At 38.4% G+C, this 21783-nt stretch overlaps 2 protein-coding genes across 2 annotated transcripts; both read right to left on the bottom strand.

The window, feature by feature from the left end:
* Positions 1-9296: 9296 nt before the first annotated feature.
* LOC107568588 (C3a anaphylatoxin chemotactic receptor-like) lies at positions 9297-10782 on the bottom strand. Its single transcript, XM_016254557.1, has 2 exons — positions 10370-10782; positions 9297-9813 (listed from the first exon to the last, which is right to left on the bottom strand). Exons 1-2 carry the CDS (start codon positions 10780-10782, stop codon positions 9297-9299), a joined length of 930 nt encoding a protein of 309 aa, XP_016110043.1.
* Positions 10783-16405: 5623 nt separating this feature from the next.
* LOC107568580 (C3a anaphylatoxin chemotactic receptor-like) lies at positions 16406-17389 on the bottom strand. Its single transcript, XM_016254547.1, has one exon. It carries the CDS (start codon positions 17387-17389, stop codon positions 16406-16408), a length of 984 nt encoding a protein of 327 aa, XP_016110033.1.
* Between the last annotated feature and the right edge of the window lie 4394 nt (positions 17390-21783).

The following is a 21783-nucleotide window of genomic DNA, read 5'->3' on the forward strand; positions in this document are numbered from 1 at the left end:
TGATAGTTTCCCTGGCGCTGATGAACACGTGAAGGAGACTGGAAACGCACGTGACCAGGACTTGGAGACCGATGACTCCGCCGCTTTGAGTAGCCATCCGATAACCTGTCGCCTCGACCATTGTCTGAACAAGAAGCACGAGCCAGAGAGTCCCGAGCTGTAATGCGCTGTCCACGTTCCGGTGACATCCTAGGACTTTGATCACGATAGCCCTCATATCTGCGTGCTTTGTAATAGTCCTTATCGCCACTCGTATCTCTGTATGGTGGTCTACTTTGCTCATAAAAAGAGTCACAGTCAGTATATGAATGTCTGTCATACCTGCGATGTTCTGATGTGCGCCCACGTGACTCGTCCGGGGTAAGACTGCGACGCTGTGCGTCTGCCGGCATACCTCTCTGCCTGTTAACCTCAAGCTGAAGTTAATCCACTCTCTCGGTCAAACTTTCCAGGGTCCGTTGAAGTTTCATGAAGTTCCCTGATGTAGCTGAGTGAACCGCAGGAAGTACTGTAGACATCGTGGAGCAGGGAGAGGAAGGTACAGTCTGTGGAAGAACGTTGAGGGTAGATCCAGGAAAAACTCCTGCTGCTGAGGAAGTCCACTGTTGCGGGTGAGACGGCAGCAGTACCTTGCTGGCTTGGTGTGCCTGTTCAATCTGCAGAGCCAACGCAAGAGCAGCATCCAGTGTATCTACACCTTGTTCATGTATGCGAAGCTGTAGATAAGGTTCAATTCCAGCAGTCTGAATTTTTCTCCATTCTTTGCATTAGCCTCTTATGTGGGAAAGCTTCATCCACCAAATGGCTAATTTCTGTTGCGAAAACTTGGAGAGCCTCACCAGGCAGGTGTGTGCGTGCATTAACATAACTTTGAAATGTGGACAGAAACTCGTTTGCCAAAAACAGCTTTAATTTTTTCTTTCACTTGTTTATAGTCTGTCTTAATGTCACTAGGCAAACTGTCCCAGTAGTTAAAAGCAGTACCATCAAGACAAGTTGACAAAAAGTTTGCTAACTTGGCGTTATCAAAATCAGTGCTAGCCTCCACAGTCACTTCAAATCGTCTGCACCAGTGGAGAAAATCTTCTTTCCCGTCACCCAAAAAATTGGCGGAAAATGTCCATTAAAGCGCTGCACTGCATGTAAACTACTCGCGCCAGGCAAATCACGTGCCGAGTCTGCTTCACTCATTATAGTTCACAGTTCAGAAGTCACAGTATCCCACGATAATAAAATGTCCCAAAAAGTCCATTAAATTAAACAAGGATTACCCTATGAATTTCGCGTCTTCCTGTTTCTTTAAAGTTCCCGGTGTTGTGCCGAATTCTGCACCCCTGCCAGATTATGCACCCCCTCATTGAAGTCGCTACCTGATTGCCTAACCCCTCCCCCACACCTACTCCTTAAACCTACCAATACTAAGGGGTGCATAATCTGGCAGGGTGCAAATTTCGGCACTACACCGGTCCAACCGACGCTGTAATCCCCTGTGATCAGACACTGCTGTGAAAAACGCACAAACAAATGTGTCCATGGTTGAAACACAAAGTAGACGTCACGGATAACAGAAAGATGAAATTTTGCGCTCGATGTCAGTTTCCAACGTCGTGATGCCACATCCATTGCATTTAATACCCGTCGAAGAGAAAGTTCACTCACACGCCGTGCATGTCGTCCAAACCGGCTGCCACCAGAAATGTAAGAGGGGCTGTAGACCACAGGAGGAAACTCCAGTCTCTTGAGAATGTGTTTTTAAAAAAAATTATTATTTCATGACCGCTAAAAGAGTATGCTTTATGTAGTATGAACGTGTTGTTGTATGGATATAATCTGGACATACTACATTTGCCATGTTGTCACTGGCACGTGACCTACCAGCGTCAGTTGCGTCGCATCATTGTCATTCATAAATCCTCTCCCGGGATAGGCCTTATGGGATAGTATTAGTGCATACTATGCACACTTCAGAACCACGCCGGATGTAATAGGTCATCCAGGTACTTTCTGCCCTCTCTTTTATGAGTACTGTGAATACTAACTTCTTTTGTCACATGCAGTTTTTCACCTACTATATAATAGGGAAGTATGTGATTTCAGATACGGCCGTTGTTTGTTATAAATCGGCATCTGAAGTGTTCCACTCTGTGCAGCGAAGGGTTGCCAGGACTGCAGAACAAAACCAGCCCAACTGCGATTCAAAGCTAGGCCAATAGTGATTTTTCCAGGGTTTCTCCTCTGTCTGGAGTCCCCTCGTGTTCCAGGGATGGGGGAGATTGCTTTAACCTGTGGGATAAGAACAACCCGCGGCAACAGTGTAAAACAATTAGGCTTATTTGAAAACTACATGGTATGCGTGTTGGAATTAAACTCTGCAGGGCTGCGGGCCTCCAGGAACTGAGTTTGACACCTGTGGTGTCCAGTAAAAGTAGTCCAATTCCATGGTAAAAACGTGGACTTGGCAACCCTGGAGCAGTCTCACGTGTCAAAACAAACAGCACAAGGCGTCAGTGATTCCGCCTCTAGAGTCTGCTCTTGTACAGTACAATGACAGTGGACCCTTCTCAGTAGCTTTTCTTCCAGTCCCAGATCCTATATTTCATAATAAAGTTAATTACTAAACATAAGAACGGTTTCATTCCACTTTTTGTGCATTTACTCATAATTTCACACCGTGTTGCTTGATTATAGCAGCACGTGGGCAAGGACTCTCACAGGAATGGCTTGAATTTCAGAGGCGAGGCTTTAATTACTTTAAGCTTTTTCTAAAAAAAAAAAAACTTATATAATGGTTGCTCACTTTCTGTTCAACTCTGTTATATTTCCCACTTTAAAATACGTTTGCTCTCTCTAACATCATGAGACATGATGTCATACATTTTTTGACATGTATCAAACACATGTAGGTTTGCAGTTTTTCATGATGTGTAGCCTAATTATGTTGGCCTTATCAATAATATGAATATGAATAAACTACTCTCACTATTTATACTACAAAAGACGCACAGAAGGAAATACTGGTCACACTGATCCAGAAACGGGTAACTTTTATAGCGTTTTATAGTATAGAAAGTGTTATAAGAGAACATTATCACATTCATTTCATTTACATTTGCATTTATGATAATGAATATGGCATGCATGCAAACCTTAAAGTTTGCCATTTTTCATTTAACTGGCAAGTGTCTCTTCATAATGTAAGAGCGGTTTCCCTACAGTGGTTCAGGCTGTAGGATTGCCGAATGACTAAAACGTTATCAGCATGATGGTATAAAACTGTACATTTCTTGTCTATTACCACCCACTGCCACTTATACCAACGACGGAAATAAGCGCAGTTAGAATAGCTAAATATGTGGGAGAGCATTGCTATTGAGTGAATATATTATATTGCAATAGGTAGCGCTTCAGTGTTAATGTTGAATCAAGACTAGTTAGTACATAATTTACAAATGAAATGGTTTAATAACAGTATTTTGTTCTGGTTCTACTTGAATTGGTTACAAAATAGATGATGGATGGTAAAACATGCAGTTAATTGTACCCAGCATATATGTAAAATGTTACTTGAGAGAGAAAGAGGGCAGAGCCCCAACAAAGTGAGATCGCCAGCAAAGAAAAGAGACCGCAAAGAAAAAAGAAAGAGCAAAAATTACAATCTTCTTTTATCCCTTCCTTGACCATGTGACTAAAACCAAATCGGAGACATTTAAACTGACCAATCAGCAGATTACAGCTTCACCCATGGTGCTTAAGGTATGACAATTACTGTACGTCACGTTGGCCCACAGGCCTTGATCACTATCAGCACCTCTGTGCCTTCAGGAATGCCAAATGGCCCTTTTGTTACGGAAGATAGGTTTGGGACAGGAAAGCATAAGTCTTTGATCATTTTTAATCCTACAAAAAAAAAAGAACAGAAAAAGAGTTACATGTCGGCAAAAAGTTTCTTAGTAACTGCCAGCAAATGTGTGTCTCTAAAGATAAGACTGATGTAGCTGAAGTGATTAGTCAGCAGAGAAGGCGGTAGCGCATAAGTGTTAGCTTTGGTTTCTATTTCTGTTGTTTAGATTGTTGATACATAGGCTCATTGGAAATACGTGCCTCTACATCAGTGGTTTTCAAACTTTAAGAGCGACCCTATTTTTTTCTTTTTAAATTGATGCGACACATACATACATACACACACACACACACACTATACATATATACACACATATCTGTAGTGGCGAGAAGCAGGGCAGTTCCGATGGAGCGAATGTTTTGACAGCTTATTTTGTCCGATCCATTGTTATGATTTTTCACTCTGTCAGTCATTGTGATTTCGAGAGAATTTCCCATTTATGTGCTGCGTGTGAAAGAAAATATACACGCACACGATTCGACTATCAGTCGACTATTAGCAAGACAATTCTGATTTGATTATGCTACAGACTTCCATTTACTCCTGGCTTCTTTTGATTTCAAACGCCTTACCACCACATGCACTCACAAATCAGGCAACCAGCTTGACTTAATTTACACACGCAATTGTATTGCAGACAACATTTTGGTAAAACCCCTACACACATCTGATCATTTCTTCATAACATTTAACCTACATCTTGTTACCTGTGTGCCACCAACCGCTCTTCCGGTTACTTTTAGGCAAAACCTACACTCCTTGGATGTGAATGCAGCAACTGACACTTTATGCTCCACTTTAACTTCTTGTAACTACTTATTTGTCCTCTCTCCTCCTTAGAAGCTGCCGCTTCTAACCCCTGGTTATCTGATGTTCTTCGAAAGCATCGGACCAAACTCAGGGCAGCAGAGAGAAAATGGTGCAAATCAAAAGATCCGTCAGACCAGAGTTTGTATCAGTCTTTGCTTTCATCTTTCTCTGCTGAAGTCCATACTGCCAAAACTTCATATTTCCACAACAAGATCAACAGTGCTTCACGTAATCTCTTCAAAACATTAAATTCTCTCCTCTGTCCCCCTCCACCACCTCTTTAACAGCTGATGATTTCGCCACATTCTTCACAGACAAAACTAGGAACAATCAGTCGCAATCAGCAGTTCTCAGCTCAACACACACAGGAACTTTTAGCATTTAGCAGTTTAAGTCAAGTCAAGTCACCTTTATTTATATAGCGCTTTTAACAATACAGATTGTGACAAAGATAAAGTTAATTACTAAACATAAGAACGGTTTCATTCCACTTTTTGTGCATTTACTCATAATTTCACACCGTGTTGCTTGATTATAGCAGCACGTGGGCAAGGACTCTCACAGGAATGGCTTGAATTTCAGAGGCGAGGCTTTAATTACTTTAAGCTTTTTCTAAAAAAAAAAAAACTTATATAATGGTTGCTCACTTTCTGTTCAACTCTGTTATATTTCCCACTTTAAAATACGTTTGCTCTCTCTAACATCATGAGACATGATGTCATACATTTTTTGACATGTATCAAACACATGTAGGTTTGCAGTTTTTCATGATGTGTAGCCTAATTATGTTGGCCTTATCAATAATATGAATATGAATAAACTACTCTCACTATTTATACTACAAAAGACGCACAGAAGGAAATACTGGTCACACTGATCCAGAAACGGGTAACTTTTATAGCGTTTTATAGTATAGAAAGTGTTATAAGAGAACATTATCACATTCATTTCATTTACATTTGCATTTATGATAATGAATATGGCATGCATGCAAACCTTAAAGTTTGCCATTTTTCATTTAACTGGCAAGTGTCTCTTCATAATGTAAGAGCGGTTTCCCTACAGTGGTTCAGGCTGTAGGATTGCCGAATGACTAAAACGTTATCAGCATGATGGTATAAAACTGTACATTTCTTGTCTATTACCACCCACTGCCACTTATACCAACGACGGAAATAAGCGCAGTTAGAATAGCTAAATATGTGGGAGAGCATTGCTATTGAGTGAATATATTATATTGCAATAGGTAGCGCTTCAGTGTTAATGTTGAATCAAGACTAGTTAGTACATAATTTACAAATGAAATGGTTTAATAACAGTATTTTGTTCTGGTTCTACTTGAATTGGTTACAAAATAGATGATGGATGGTAAAACATGCAGTTAATTGTACCCAGCATATATGTAAAATGTTACTTGAGAGAGAAAGAGGGCAGAGCCCCAACAAAGTGAGATCGCCAGCAAAGAAAAGAGACCGCAAAGAAAAAAGAAAGAGCAAAAATTACAATCTTCTTTTATCCCTTCCTTGACCATGTGACTAAAACCAAATCGGAGACATTTAAACTGACCAATCAGCAGATTACAGCTTCACCCATGGTGCTTAAGGTATGACAATTACTGTACGTCACGTTGGCCCACAGGCCTTGATCACTATCAGCACCTCTGTGCCTTCAGGAATGCCAAATGGCCCTTTTGTTACGGAAGATAGGTTTGGGACAGGAAAGCATAAGTCTTTGATCATTTTTAATCCTACAAAAAAAAAAGAACAGAAAAAGAGTTACATGTCGGCAAAAAGTTTCTTAGTAACTGCCAGCAAATGTGTGTCTCTAAAGATAAGACTGATGTAGCTGAAGTGATTAGTCAGCAGAGAAGGCGGTAGCGCATAAGTGTTAGCTTTGGTTTCTATTTCTGTTGTTTAGATTGTTGATACATAGGCTCATTGGAAATACGTGCCTCTACATCAGTGGTTTTCAAACTTTAAGAGCGACCCTATTTTTTTCTTTTTAAATTGATGCGACACATACATACATACACACACACACACACTATACATATATACACACATATCTGTAGTGGCGAGAAGCAGGGCAGTTCCGATGGAGCGAATGTTTTGACAGCTTATTTTGTCCGATCCATTGTTATGATTTTTCACTCTGTCAGTCATTGTGATTTCGAGAGAATTTCCCATTTATGTGCTGCGTGTGAAAGAAAATATACACGCACACGATTCGACTATCAGTCGACTATTAGCAAGACAATTCTGATTTGATTATGCTACAGACTTCCATTTACTCCTGGCTTCTTTTGATTTCAAACGCCTTACCACCACATGCACTCACAAATCAGGCAACCAGCTTGACTTAATTTACACACGCAATTGTATTGCAGACAACATTTTGGTAAAACCCCTACACACATCTGATCATTTCTTCATAACATTTAACCTACATCTTGTTACCTGTGTGCCACCAACCGCTCTTCCGGTTACTTTTAGGCAAAACCTACACTCCTTGGATGTGAATGCAGCAACTGACACTTTATGCTCCACTTTAACTTCTTGTAACTACTTATTTGTCCTCTCTCCTCCTTAGAAGCTGCCGCTTCTAACCCCTGGTTATCTGATGTTCTTCGAAAGCATCGGACCAAACTCAGGGCAGCAGAGAGAAAATGGTGCAAATCAAAAGATCCGTCAGACCAGAGTTTGTATCAGTCTTTGCTTTCATCTTTCTCTGCTGAAGTCCATACTGCCAAAACTTCATATTTCCACAACAAGATCAACAGTGCTTCACGTAATCTCTTCAAAACATTAAATTCTCTCCTCTGTCCCCCTCCACCACCTCTTTAACAGCTGATGATTTCGCCACATTCTTCACAGACAAAACTAGGAACAATCAGTCGCAATCAGCAGTTCTCAGCTCAACACACACAGGAACTTTTAGCATTTAGCGAGGTGGTGGGAGAGATAGCAGCGCGCTGTGGCCTTGTGAGCGTCCGCCTGGGATGTTTCCAGCGCGGCTCTACGCGCTCTCAGCTGGGTCTGCTTTGCCACCAGGTCCCGGATCTGCTTCTCCACGGCCTCCAGCTCGACCGGCACCGAATGCAGCTCGAACGTGTCCTCACCTGCACTCAAAGGTAGACACACATCCGCCATTAAAGCAAGTAACAGTGAGTAAAACAATGGTAATGTGTGTGAATAGAGTATTAGTGTAAGCGAGATTAGCGGCAACCATGCTGGCGATCAGCGGCAACCATGCTGAACTCAAACCACACGGCAGCAACAAACAGGAAGTGACGCAAAATGCTGTTTAGAGCTGGGCAGCAATATATATTGTATATCGCTTGAGTACATTCTTAAAAATAAAGGTTCCAAAAGTGGTGCCATAGAAGAACCATTTTTGGTTCCCAAAAGAACCTTTCCGTGAACGGTTCCTAAAAGAAACATTTCGAAAAACATTTTTAAAATCTCACCTTTTTTGACTATAAAGAACCTTTTCTGCATTTGATAGGTTCCATGGATTTTTAAGGTTCTTCATAGATCCATTGATGCCAATACAGAAGCTTTATTTTTTTAAGAGTGTACAGTATGTCGTGAGGAAAATGAGGAAGTTGTTTTGGTAGAAAGTTACAGCTGTCAGTTTTGTCAGCAAATGTGCATGTGTCTAAAGATGTAACTGATTATTTTTTGCTTTTGCGTTTAAAGCAAATCTGAGTTTGATGTCTTTTAAAAGATGTTTAGAATTGAAAACATTATGCTTTGGCTACTTGACCCACAGAAAACTGTTGTTAGCAACTATTTGCACTAATAATGAACAATCTTTACTCAAAATTAATTGAATGTTTAATGAACATTCCAATAAACATACATTTAAACTATTATTTTTGCACTTTATATGCAAAACACTGTTTATACATAACAGACTTTGCTTGTAATTTATGATAAGTCCATAAAACACAAAAGTGAGAGAAAAAAACAACAGCAGCAAAATTCTAAAATGACAGAAGCACTGGAATATGAAAAAAATCTAATAAAATATGTTTTAGGCTGATGATACACGGGGCAAATTTTTGAGCAATTTTGCCGGGCAACTTTTGAGCAATATTGCTTGAGCACTTTTCCCATTGAGAATGGGGAACATTTCTTTCTGGATATTTTAGATCAGTCGTGAGCCCTGTGTCTCACCTGGTTGCCTATTGACGGCAACATTGCCCAAAATTGCCCCGTGTATCATCAGCCTTAGTTTTATTCACAAATGCAAGCTTTAAATTATGTATATTAATTTTTTATTTTTCGTCATGAATTCGGCATAGAAACCACAAGCCATTATTAGTGAAATATTACAAACTTTATCTTAGCTGACAGCAAACAGAAGACGACACTAGCATAGTATTCTATTATGCTGGTTTTAAACTTTAGCAAACGTTAATCACATATCACTGAAAATATATAAACAATACAGAAAAAAAACAGGAATCATGAATAAAAGTTAGATGACTTGCCGAGTCTGACTTAATGACTTTTGAAAAGGAATAATTAAATAATTTAACACAAATCAATCAGAAAACTGAATAAAGGAGTTGATATCTTCACTACAGTGAATGCATTTGCTGTGAGTGAGTGGTTTGTGATATTTGTGTTCCCTCCTCAGAGAAAACTCTTTCAAAAACACGTCTTGGAGAAAGTTTAACATTGCTCTTAAAATCCTGGCCCATGAAGACATCCAGAACGGGGTTCAGACAGCTGTTGAAATACGCCAAAGAGATGGCCAACGGATCCACCGCCAAAGCCACCAAGGAACTGGATTCCTCTCCGTACATTATCATCAAATCCACTATGTGATACGGCAGCCAGCAGAGAAAAAAGGCCACGATTACAGACAACATGATGCGAAACGCTCGTCCAGAGTGAAAATGACTCCTGCCTAACTTGCGTGCGATGAATCCGTAGCATGTTGTGATGCACACGAGAGGAACCAAAAAGCCAAACACAAATCTGATGATGCTTAACCTTCTATACAGTTTATAATTGTCTTCATTACGTTGAAAATGCAGGCAGTACGTTTTGTTATTTTCTGTGTAAGTCTCTCTTAACATCATAAAAGGCACACTAAGAAGTGAAGCCAGAGTCCAGGCCGCTGCACAGGTTGTGATGCACACGAGAGGAACCAAAAAGCCAAACACAAATCTGATGATGCTTAACCTTCTATACAGTTTAAAATGGTCTTCATCATGTTGAAAATGCAGGCAGTATGTTTTGTTATTTTCTGTGTAAGTCTTTCTTAACATCATAAAAGGCAGACTAAGAACTGAAGCCAGAATCCAGGCCGCTGCGCAGGACAGTCGTGCGATGAACAAGCTGCGATGATTTTGAGCCCAAACCGGCGTGATCACAAGAGTAAACCGATCCAGACTAATCAAGTTCAGTGTGAAAACGCTAGCAAACATGGTGATGAGCATAATGAAGTGGAAAATCTTGCACATGATGGATCCGTACGGCCAGTCTTTATTAAAAGTGGTAGCATGTTGTGATGCATATGAGAGGAATCAAAAAGCCAAACACAAATCTGATGACGCTTAATCTTCTATCCATTTTATAATGGTCTAAAGCAGGTTGATAATGCATGCAGTATGTTTTATTATTTACTGTCAAAGTCTCTCTTAACATCATAAAAGGCAGACTGAGAAATAAAGCCAGAATCCAGGCCGCTGCGCAGGACAGTCGTGCGATGAACAAGCTGCGATGATTTTGAGCCCAAACCGGCGTGATCACAAGAGTAAACCGATCCAGACTAATCAAGTTCAGTGTGAAAACGCTAGCAAACATGGTGATGAGCATAATGAAGTGGAGAATCTTGCACATGATGGATCCGTACGGCCAGTCTTTATTAAAAGTGCTCTCGGTCACATAGTAAAGAGTGGAAAGGCAGCACAGGAGGTCGGCAATCGCTAGATTGAGAAACCCTACTGTATTAACAGTCCTCTTCATCTTCAATCCAGCAACATACACGACAAATGCATTCCCAGGAACGCCGAGGATCAAGGTCAGGTAGTAGAAGACCAGAGAACTCACTCTCATCGGATTTTCCAAAATAACATAATAATTCTCCATTGCTGTGATTGAGCGGAAGTGCCTGGTTTATCCTGCTAATATCACATATTGTCAATGTAAAATCATGAATCATATTTAAAGTGTTATATAAGAAACTTAAAATTAGCAAAGCTTAATAATGATAACAAACATGCAACAAAATAAATGCTATTTTAGCATTACTTTAAAGTATATAAAATGTTTACAAATCATATAAATAGCTCTACATAAGTAATCATGACTCACGGTGTGATGATTCGATTCACAGTTATCCTGGCAAATGATTTCTTCTCTAATGTTCAAGACTTTATACCACTTCTTCAACTTTATCACTTCATCAGGCTTTACCAACATTTCAAACATGGTTGAGCTGTGAAACATCATGACCAACTCTATGTAAAGCTAGTTAAAGGGATAGTTCACCCAAAAATGAAAATTCGGTTTCACTTTATTTTGATGGTCCCTTTAACACATTCTGTTGACTATAAGTAACATTGCACCTTCATGTTTACTAACTCTCATTAGAGTGTTAGTAGAGTATTAGTAGACTGGTAGGGTTAGGGCTAGAATAAGTTGACATGTACTGGCAAAGTTACTTGTAGTCAGTAGAAACTCTGACTTCAGAGTTAGCTGATATTAAGCAGACAGTCTACTAATACTCTAATGAGAGTTAGTAGATATGTAGGTGCAACATTAATTATTGTCAACAGAATGTTCAAAAGGGACCATCAAAATAAAGTGTTACCGAAAATTGTCATTAATTACTCACCCTCACGTTGTTTCAAACCCGTAAGACCTTTGTTCATCTTCAGAACACAAATTAAGATATTTTTGATGCATTCCGAGAGCTCTCTGACCCTCCCATAGACAGCAAGGATCGTTAAGGGGCAATCACACTGCAGTTTTCTTTCCATTGACTTCCATTCATATGCATGTGAATGCATCAGACCGGAAACGCAAGCCTGTACGAAAGGTTTTCGCATTTCGTTGCATTCCAAAGTTCAGGCTTGGTGAACTCTGGCCTGTGAATTCGCATCACGTGATACCGTGTGACCAACAGCAGACCGATACGTCACAGCATGACCTCCTATCTGAATTAAAAGAACATACATTTAAAACTGCAGCGCTGCAGGAAAGGAGTAGATTGTATGTTTTTACATTTTAGATGTATTATAATTTATGTGTTGAATTTAAGTTTTTAAAAAGACACCGCACAGCATGACGTCATATCACATAATCCATGTGACATCAGTCGTTCAACCGTAATTTTACGAAGCTACGAGAATACTTTTTGTGCGCAAAGAAAACAAAAAAAACTTGAATGACTTTATTCAACAATTCGTCTCCGCGTCACCCTATAGCGCCATTTTGCTATCACATACATAAACACCGTATGCTGTTCTGTGTCAGCCGCACCGTACACGGATATGCTGTTTATGTTGTTTACGCTTTGATCTGAACGTAAACAATGTATCCGCATACATAGGTTTCAAACGTTGTTTACGTATGTGATACTCTCCAAAATGGCACTATAGGGTGACGCAGAGGTGACGAATTGTTGAATAAAGTCGTTATTTTTGTTTTCTTTGTGCACAAAAAGTATTCTCGTAGCTTCGTAAAGTTACGGTTGAACCACTGATGTCACATTGATTATTTTAACAAGCTCCTTGCTACGTTTCTTATCCTTGATCGTGTTAGGATCCTTTCTGTCTATGGAGGGTCGGAGAGCGCTCGGAATGCATAAAAAATATCTTAATTTGTGTTCCGAGGATGAACGAAGGTCTTATAGATTTGGAACAACATGAGGGCGAGTAATTACTGACAGAATTTTCTTTTTTTTTGGTGAACTATCCCTTTAAGACTTCCTGTCACAGAAGGGAATTCATAAATCGAAAAAATACTGATGTTAAACTAAAAACAATGCAGGAATGAAGCCAACCAATTGCAAGTCAATTTTGTTTACATAGCATATATATATATATATATATATATATACAATTGATTACAGAAATTCATAATGTTAATTTAGAATATATTATTGTTTGTTTGCAATGTAATATTGTATTTAATATGTATCTGTAGTATAGAGAGCTGGACAAGAATAGTTTACACTTGATATAAATGATCATTCAGTTGAGATTTTCTATATAGCATTGCTTTATATGAGTATATGTATAACATCATTTTAGGTTATTGTGGGTAATTAAGTCTGCAAAGATTCATTTGGAATTTCAAATGCTTTATGCAAATAGCTGGTGGTGGTTTGAGTTGGTAGAGACTTTCAATCATATTTTAAAACCCTTTTATCCAAATCAATGCTGCCATTTTCAGTACAAACAAAGAGTCATGTTATGTCTAATCCATGAGAAATGGTGAAGAAGCCACTTGTGTGAGAGATTAAATGTGTTGAGCAGAGAAACACGTCCATCTGACTAAACAGTCGCAGGTGATGCACATTAAATTCTAGATTTTGATAGGTAGGAGATACTGACCTCTGCTGGTGTTGTGTTATACTGTGTAAAAATTACATAGCATAATAGTAAGATTTGTACAATGTCTCCGTCAACTTCAACTTTAAAGGGGTCATATGATGCAATTTAAATTTTTCCTTTCTCTTTGGACTGTTACAAGCTCTTGGTGCATAAAGAAGATCTGTAAAGTTGCAAAGACTAAAGTCTCAAATCCAAAGAGATATTCTTTATAAAAGTTAAGAGTCAGCCACGCCTATCTAAAATGGCTCGTTCTAACACACCCCCACATGTCTACGTCACGATGTGGGAAGATTTGCATAACGCCACCCAAATGTTCACGCAAAGAAAGAAGGTGTAACTTTTATTCTCGCTGTAGTATTGTTGCTGCCGCCGCCATGTCGTGAAGACGCTGTGTTTCGTTGTGAAAGCGAATCTACTTTGTTTGGTCTTCCAAAAGAGGACGATATCCGCTTTGTCATGCCTAGAGCTGATCCGTGCTGGTCTCTGAGGAAATACTACAACTTTGTGCTGTGGATCGCCGGATCGGCTTTCACCGTGGACGAAGCGGAGTCCAGCACGGAGTCGTCATATGTCCTTCCGGACGCTCCTTCGTCGAAATTGCCAGTCGCGCTGTTCTCAAGCCCGCACGCCTCTGCTCACTCTGAACCTCCGGCCGTTCCTCATGCTAGCCCCCGGCCTCTGCTCACTGTAGGCCGCCGTGTGTGACGCTGTGTTTCGTTGTGAAAGCGAAACTACTTTGTTTGGTCTTCCAAAAATGGGCACGACTAGAAATCAGTGGTTAAGTTGTATTTACAACACTGTTCCAGAACAGTTCAACCCAAATATTCAGATGTGTGCAGCACATTTTATGGAGGACTGTTTCCTGATCCTGGAAAAGTAGATTACAATGCCGGCTGTTCTGACTCAAAGACTGTAAGCACGTTTTTTAATATTTAAAGAGTTTTTATATATTTAAAGCAAGTTTTTTGGGCAGTATAGAGTAGGGCTTGTTGTTTGTCATTTCCCCTTTAAAGCCTGATGAGAAATATTTTTGGATCATTTTAATGCTTTTGGGAAGTTGGCATATGCTGTGGTGTGACTTAAAACTATTTTAAACAGCTTTTCTTTCCACTGTTGTTTAAATATGAATTTATGAGATATTAATTAAAATACTATGCAATATTGCTACATGTAGTACACTGCAGGACCGTTGAATAGGGATGGAAAAATAGTGATTAAAATGGTTACCAGTTGCAGGACATGAGATCTAATTTCCCCTCACACGTTCATTAAAACTGTAAACACCTTTGGCTAATCCTGATATGAAAGTGACGTAAATTAGCCTACTCACTGTTTGGTGAAATTCAACGGTCTGGATCCAAAATGTTAATTAGTCAACATAAGAACAGTTTCATCCCACTTTTCGTGCATTTACTGGTAATTTTCAAAAGTCCGTCAGAGTTTTAGCTTTTTAGCACAGCAGCGCGCGAGCAGGCAGGGTTCGCTACTCAAAACTAGCCCAATCATGTTTCGAGGGGGTCCCCAGTTAAAAATCGCCTTCCTGGTAGTAAAGTACACGGTTTTTGGCGGGGTTCCCCTGCTAAAATTCACATTCCAGGTGATAAATATCATGTTATTGGAGTCGCTTCAACCCGCGGCAACAGTGTTAAAGTAGCAGGAACTCCGAGGAATGGCGCGAATTTCTGAGGTGAGGTAGGTAGGCCTATTTATGCCTGAAGAAAAATAAAATTAATTACTTAATTATAATAATAATATTAGATTAGTTTACTTATGAGCATGAGATTACCTAAAGTAAAAACATGAATACAGAGTAGGTTAAGATTAGTAAAGAAGCAATAAAGAAAAAAGTCTAAATCTCTATTCTATTTATCCTTCACTATGAACATAAACTTTATGGTGTTTGAAGTGAAAACATCAATTTCTGGATCCCCTAATTGTAGAGTATAGATCTAATATTTGCAAAAAATAAGGGACTGTCAATATTTCCAAAAAAAAAAAAAAGGCCTACCAAAAAGAACATCAGGACACAATACAAAACTACTACGAAATGAAATTGCATAAAAAGATGTGGGTTTAAGTTATTTTATTGTATGATAAGATACGGTGTGGAGTGATACAAGAGACATAGCATACTGAATAGGCTAATGCTTTTGTCCAAATTAAAAGACAATTTGAATGTTTAATGATCATAAGACAGTAATTCTAATTTAAAACCTATAGCCTACTTCTGTAATCTTCAGCTATAATATCTTTTAGAGATTATATGCTCTGCAGTCATGTGATATGTGGCTTAAAATATATAGAATAGGAAATCTATAGTTTAACAAAACTATTAAGTTATTGAATAAAGAGCATAATACATAATAGCATTACAATCTGGATTGATGTTACACACACAAGACATTAGTATTACTGGCAATATATTAGTATACTGTAGATTTTGCATTTAAGACAGAATATTCACAGACATCAAGATAAGTGCCAGTAGACCACATTCTACCAGTCGACATGCCATTAACTTCCTCAAAACTTACAGCATCTGTCTCAAAAGATAAAAAGATGAAAACAGCGAGAGAGAGAAAAAAAAAAAAAAGGCCCTTACTAATTAAGAATAGCAAAAACATTGTAAAATAAAACACTATTCCTTCTTTATCATATCTCGGTTTAATTGCAGATGTTTGAGAACAAATTATTTTAGAAATAAGATTTTTTTTTTTTTAGAATGCTCTCTAAATGAGTTTCATAACTTCCTGACCCAAAAAAGAAAAAGGAGACAAAAGCAAAAGAGTGGACATATGTCAAAATAAACTATTTGTGCCATGTTGTTTTGCATATTAAGTTGCAGTTTTAAAAGAAATAACCATTTTTTAAGATACTTGACAAGAGCATTTGATCTAGGCAATTATTCTGAGATAATATATATTCTGAAAATATCTAATAAGAAAAGACACTGAATAAGTAAGTTATCAAACTACAGTGGACCCAAAAAGTATTTGGACTTGTAAGTCACACATCATTGCACTAGATAAGAAAATATCAAAACAAGTGGAAAGAGTCTTGATTGAAAACGCATAGATCTGGCATAGAAAAATTAATGAATAAATGAGTCGATATCTTCACTACACGGAGTGCATTTGTTGTGACTGTGTGGATCGTGATGCTTGTGTTCCCTCCTCAGAGAAAACTCTTTCAAAAACACGTCTTAGAGAAAGTTTAATGTTGCTCTTAAAATCCTGCCCCATGAAAACATACAGAACGGGGTTCAGACAGCTGTTGAAATGCGCCAAAGAGACGGCCAATGGATTCACCGCCAAAGCTGCCAAACAACTTGATTCCTCTCTATATATTTTTATCAAACGCACTATGTGATACGGCAGCCAGCAGAGAAAAAAGGCCACGATTACAGCCAACATGATGCGAAACGCTCGTCCAGAGTGAAAATGACTCCTGCCTAACTTGCGTGCGATGAATCCGTAGCATGTTGTGATGCACACGAGAGGAACCAAAAAGCCAAACACAAATCTGATGATGCTTAACCTTCTATACAGTTTAAAATTGTCTTCATCATGTTGAAAATGCAGGCAGTATGTTTTGTTATTTTCTGTGTAAGTCTTTCTTAACATCATAAAAGGCAGACTAAGAACTGAAGCTAGAATCCAGGCCGCTGCGCAGGACAGTCGTGCGATGAACAAGCTGCGATGATTTTGAGCCCAAACCGGCGTGATCACAAGAGTAAACCGATCCAGACTAATCAAGCTCAGTGTGAAAACGCTGGCAAACATGGTGATGAGCACAATGAAGTGGAGAATCTTGCACATGATGGATCCGTATGGACAGTGATCAAGATGAGATCTTTGTGCCAAATAGTAAAGAGTGGAAAGGCAGCACAAAAGGTCAGCAATTGCTAGATTGAGAAACCCTACTGTATTAACAGTCCTCTTCATCTTCAATCCAGCAACATACACGACAAATGCATTCCCAGGAACGCCAAGGATCAAGGTCAGGTAGTAGAAGACCAGAGAACTCACTCTCGTAGAATTCCTCACGGTTTCGTTAAAATGACACTGATAATCAACTCCCCTTGTAAAGTCCGTCTGGTTCATTTTCTATTATTGAAGTGTCCGGATTATCCTGCTAATATCACATTGTCAATGTAAATGTTATAAATCATATTTAAGTGTCAGATGTTATTTATAAATATCAGATTAATGCATTACTATTGTATTGCTGATACAAATGTGCAACCATTAAATGCTACTTTCAGTAGAACATATATTAAAAAAGAATCTTTACAAACAGTAAAATAACTATAAATAATCATAACTCACGTCTGTCTGTGTTGATTCACCGTTATCCAGTTCACAGTAGAATGTTATAGTGCAGAATGTTTTTTTCTCTCACGTTTAACACTTCTAATCACTTCATGTAAGAGGTTTCACCAACACTCAGTTGAGTTGGGAAACATCATGGTCAACTCTACGTAAAGATGGTTAAGTCTTCATGTTGCGATAAGACTCACAGGTTCGATTCTCAATGAATGCATGAATTAAAAAAGAAAACGCGTATAGCTTGAATGCAATGTAAATTGCTTTGGATAAAAGTGTTTGCCGAATACATACATGTATTAAATAGCAATTCAATATGTAAATAAACGCAGGAATATAGACAACCATAGTGTTTTTCACAAGACTTCGTTTAAAAAAAAATTGCCATCTGAAATTAGCAATTCATTTTGTGGTTATGTTGTGGATTATGAAAGCAGTTTCATTTAGAATTTCGAAATTCATTATCTAGACATCGTTGGCAGTTTGAATATAAATGTTTTTTAGCAATGCGAGTTAGTGGGAGATTTTCAAACACTAATTTTTTTTATTTTATTCTTTCATTCAAATCTCTGCTGCCATTTTCAAAACTAATAAATAATTCTCGTGGTGTCATTGTGGGTAATGAGGTGACTGGTGCTGCCTGGGGGTAAGCAGATAAACATCACATTTTCATTCTTGGATGAACTATCCCTTTAACATCCTCCACATTCCATTTCATTTAACTTCCTACAGTACTGGAGAGAAAAGAAGTAGCTCGTTGATCTGCCAGTCGCGGGTCTTTCATGCCGAGAACTCTGCTCATATTTTCTGCATAATGATGCATTTAAAAGTTAACGACCAAATGGATGTTTATAAAAGTTCACACTGCTGTTGCAGATGAAATATAACACGGATAACATTAAATAAATTTTGTTTTACCAAGTTAAATGTTGATTATTTATTAGTAACTCGCTCAAAAAACTAGAAAATTTTCGTAAAGTTCTCTACCTAACCGTCGATCGTGTGCATCCGCCACGTTTGTAGTTTTTCTAACGCGTTTTATTTGTGTTTGTAGTGCTGGACCGAATCCTTCGCCAAAGCTCAATGGATTGTGGGCAATTTTAGCCATTAGAGTGTGCATGGAGCCACACTTCAAAAATCGACCTGAAATAGTAGACCATCCGGGGACTTTTGGCATACTGTTTTCAACATACTATGCTTTGGGACACACTTATTCTAATCTCACATACTGTTTAGGATGGATATGAACATTGAGACGCAGGGTGGGTTAGAAAGCTACATGTGTGAGGAATGAAAGTTGATGCACATTATCAGGTTGGAGATACTGACCTCTGGTGGTGAGAGGATGGTACAGCAGCATGTATGTATGCGTCACATTGAGTAGATATTACAAAGCATAATGAGATTTGTCAATGAAAAGCAATGTTATTTTTATATGCTAGGTAAACTTTTGTTACGGTAGGCTTGAACAATGGATCAGGCCCATTTGTCACAATATAAAACAGTCATGACAATCAAGTCACTCAAACTATTTTTGCATAGTTTTAATTTTTGGAAGTTGGCATATCCTGTGGTCTGACATGCTAACCCCCATCTAACAATTTTATTAATTTCTTTATAAACATTATGTATTCTTCAGCTCATATTAGCCTAATTGAGAGACTGTGGTTGGTGCTTTTACACTGCAGGATATTTTAAGTGAACTAGAGACGGCAAAATGGTGATTAAAATACATTTAAAAGAAATGGTGACCAGTTGCAGGGTGATTAAAACACATTGTGAATCAACAAAACTATTACTGCTGAGAGCGCAGCAATGGCACCCTCTTACATGCAACTAATTCATAAAAAGAGGAACATGGAAATTACTGAGACAATGGTGTTCTTCTGGAAAAAGAGTCAGCAAATCGTGCATTCTAAAAAAAATAACTGCTTATTTTTGCTTCTCTTCTTTTAAAGTCTCGTGTCGAATGCAGTGAGGCGAACTACTTACCCTTTGGTGAATGGTGAAATTCAAAGCTCTAAATCCCACAATTTCTCGAGTGGTAGGGATGTTAAATTTCATTAAAAAAAAGTTAATTAGTCAACATAAGACTCACGACTTTTTGTGCATTTAATGTCAACACCGTGTCAAAGTCTGTCACGCTTTTAGCTTTTTAGCCTAGCCGAGCGCATGTGCACGGAATGGCGCGAATTTCTGAGGTGAGGCATATGCTTGACGAAAAACTAAATAAATGACAGACATAACAACAACATCAACATTAAATTAGGTTACCTATGCGCTGGACAAAATCAAGAATAGTACAGGTTTTCCCTTACGAAAATTAACCATGGTTTTACTTAGTGCTGGGTCGTTCTTAAACGATTCGTTCATCGTCTCGGGGAGTGATTCGTTCAATTGCGCATGCGCAGCATCCTATAGGTTCTGTACTGGAATTAATCAAGTAGTTCATCTGTTTCGAGTCTTCGGGTTTTTCGAGTCGTTCGTTCATCACGTGACAGCCCCTTAAGCTTAACCTATGCAGTCTGAGCCGGAAAGAGACTTAATAATAATAACCAACTCTTTATTACCTTTGTTACAACATTCAGTGTTATGGAAAAGAACCATCATGACAGAAATTCACACATTTATAAACTGTAAGAAGTAAAAAGCTACAATTTGAGACCAGAAACGCATCACGTAACTAAGAGTAAATTCTAATTATAATAATGATGATAATAATAATAATAACTATGCACCCGTTTGTAAGGAAGCTTGTAAATGAATTGATTTCGCTATCCAAAGCTGTCACGTGACAAAAGAACGAACGATTCAAAAGACTCGAGAGATGAACTAATCAATTCTTAATCAGAATGTGCTGCGTGGAAAAAAATCTGTCTTTATTAAAAACTGGCTTGACAAAGGTGTAATTTTGGTTTTAGATTTGTTAAAAAAGGATGGTAACTTCTATTCCTATTCCGAATTCTCAGAAATCTTTGAAGTTGGATACCTTCAAAATGTGAAATGCCAAAAATTAGCATTGGAGGTCTGGATCTTTCTAATGTTAAATGTAACCATTTCTGGATTAGAAAAATCCTTAAGGAGTTTAGTTGTCATCCTAAAGCATTTTATAAGTGGAAAATAAATGACCCTTTTCTTTCTACTATTAAAATATGGGCCGGTATTAACAAGTTTCTGTTACCTAACAAGATGAAAGAACTTTACTATAAAATTATTCGAAAGAACTTTACTATAAGTTCTTTAAATGTTATATTCCTGTAATTCTTCACTCTCAAAATGTAAGTTGGACATCTCTTCACAATGCACATTCTGTAATTCTAATTTGGAAACAATATCACACTTATTTTTTGAATGTGAGTATGCAAACATGCATGAGCATGCAAGCGACAGCTGAAAACGCTTCTCTTTTAAGCTACTTGACTTCATCAGCATATGGTTGATTGCTCTTCGGCTGGATATCAACACACCCATTAACGTAAACTACGCCAGAGCGCGTACACACCTCACGCACCGGGTGCCGTGCGCGCGCTCAAAGGCAGTTGGACACAGTGGCGTATTAGAGGTAAAAAATTATATAAATACTGTTCGATTTCTGGCACAAACCGATCGTTTCGTGTGTTAGGACATCAATGTGTCGTCACGAGCCGCAGGGTTTAATTTGGATTTGTCTGTGCATGTTTTTTTTACTCTCATAGATTTTGTTACCATTGCCATGCATTATACGACTGACAGACTGCAACGGTTAAAGTTAAAAATCATCATGTGTTCTACTGAAGAAACAAAGTCACCTACATCTTGGATACCCTGGGGGTAAGCAGATAAACATCACATTTTCATTCTTGGATGAACTATCCCTTTAAGCTCAATTTATACTTCAACTTGATTGTAGAGGAAACTACTATTAATACAACAGACATTAAAGTGAAAGTAGGCCTTTTATTTTAAGAAATGAGAGACAATGTAAAGTCAATCAGTCATTTTCACCAAAAGGGTAACCAGGACAATTACAAAGCTACTTACAAATAAACTAACGAAATGAAATGACAAAATATGATTTGGGTTTGAATAGGCTATAGTTTTATTGTGTGAGAAGAGAGCGTGTGGAGTGATATGAGAGACATTTGAAAGGCTGTGTAGGAAAATAAAACATTTGACTGAGACAACGATCAGTT

This window comes from Sinocyclocheilus grahami, unplaced genomic scaffold, assembly GCF_001515645.1.
Source record: "Sinocyclocheilus grahami isolate Dianchi unplaced genomic scaffold, SAMN03320097.WGS_v1.1 scaffold1259.1, whole genome shotgun sequence".
Lineage (NCBI taxonomy): Eukaryota > Metazoa > Chordata > Actinopteri > Cypriniformes > Cyprinidae > Sinocyclocheilus > Sinocyclocheilus grahami.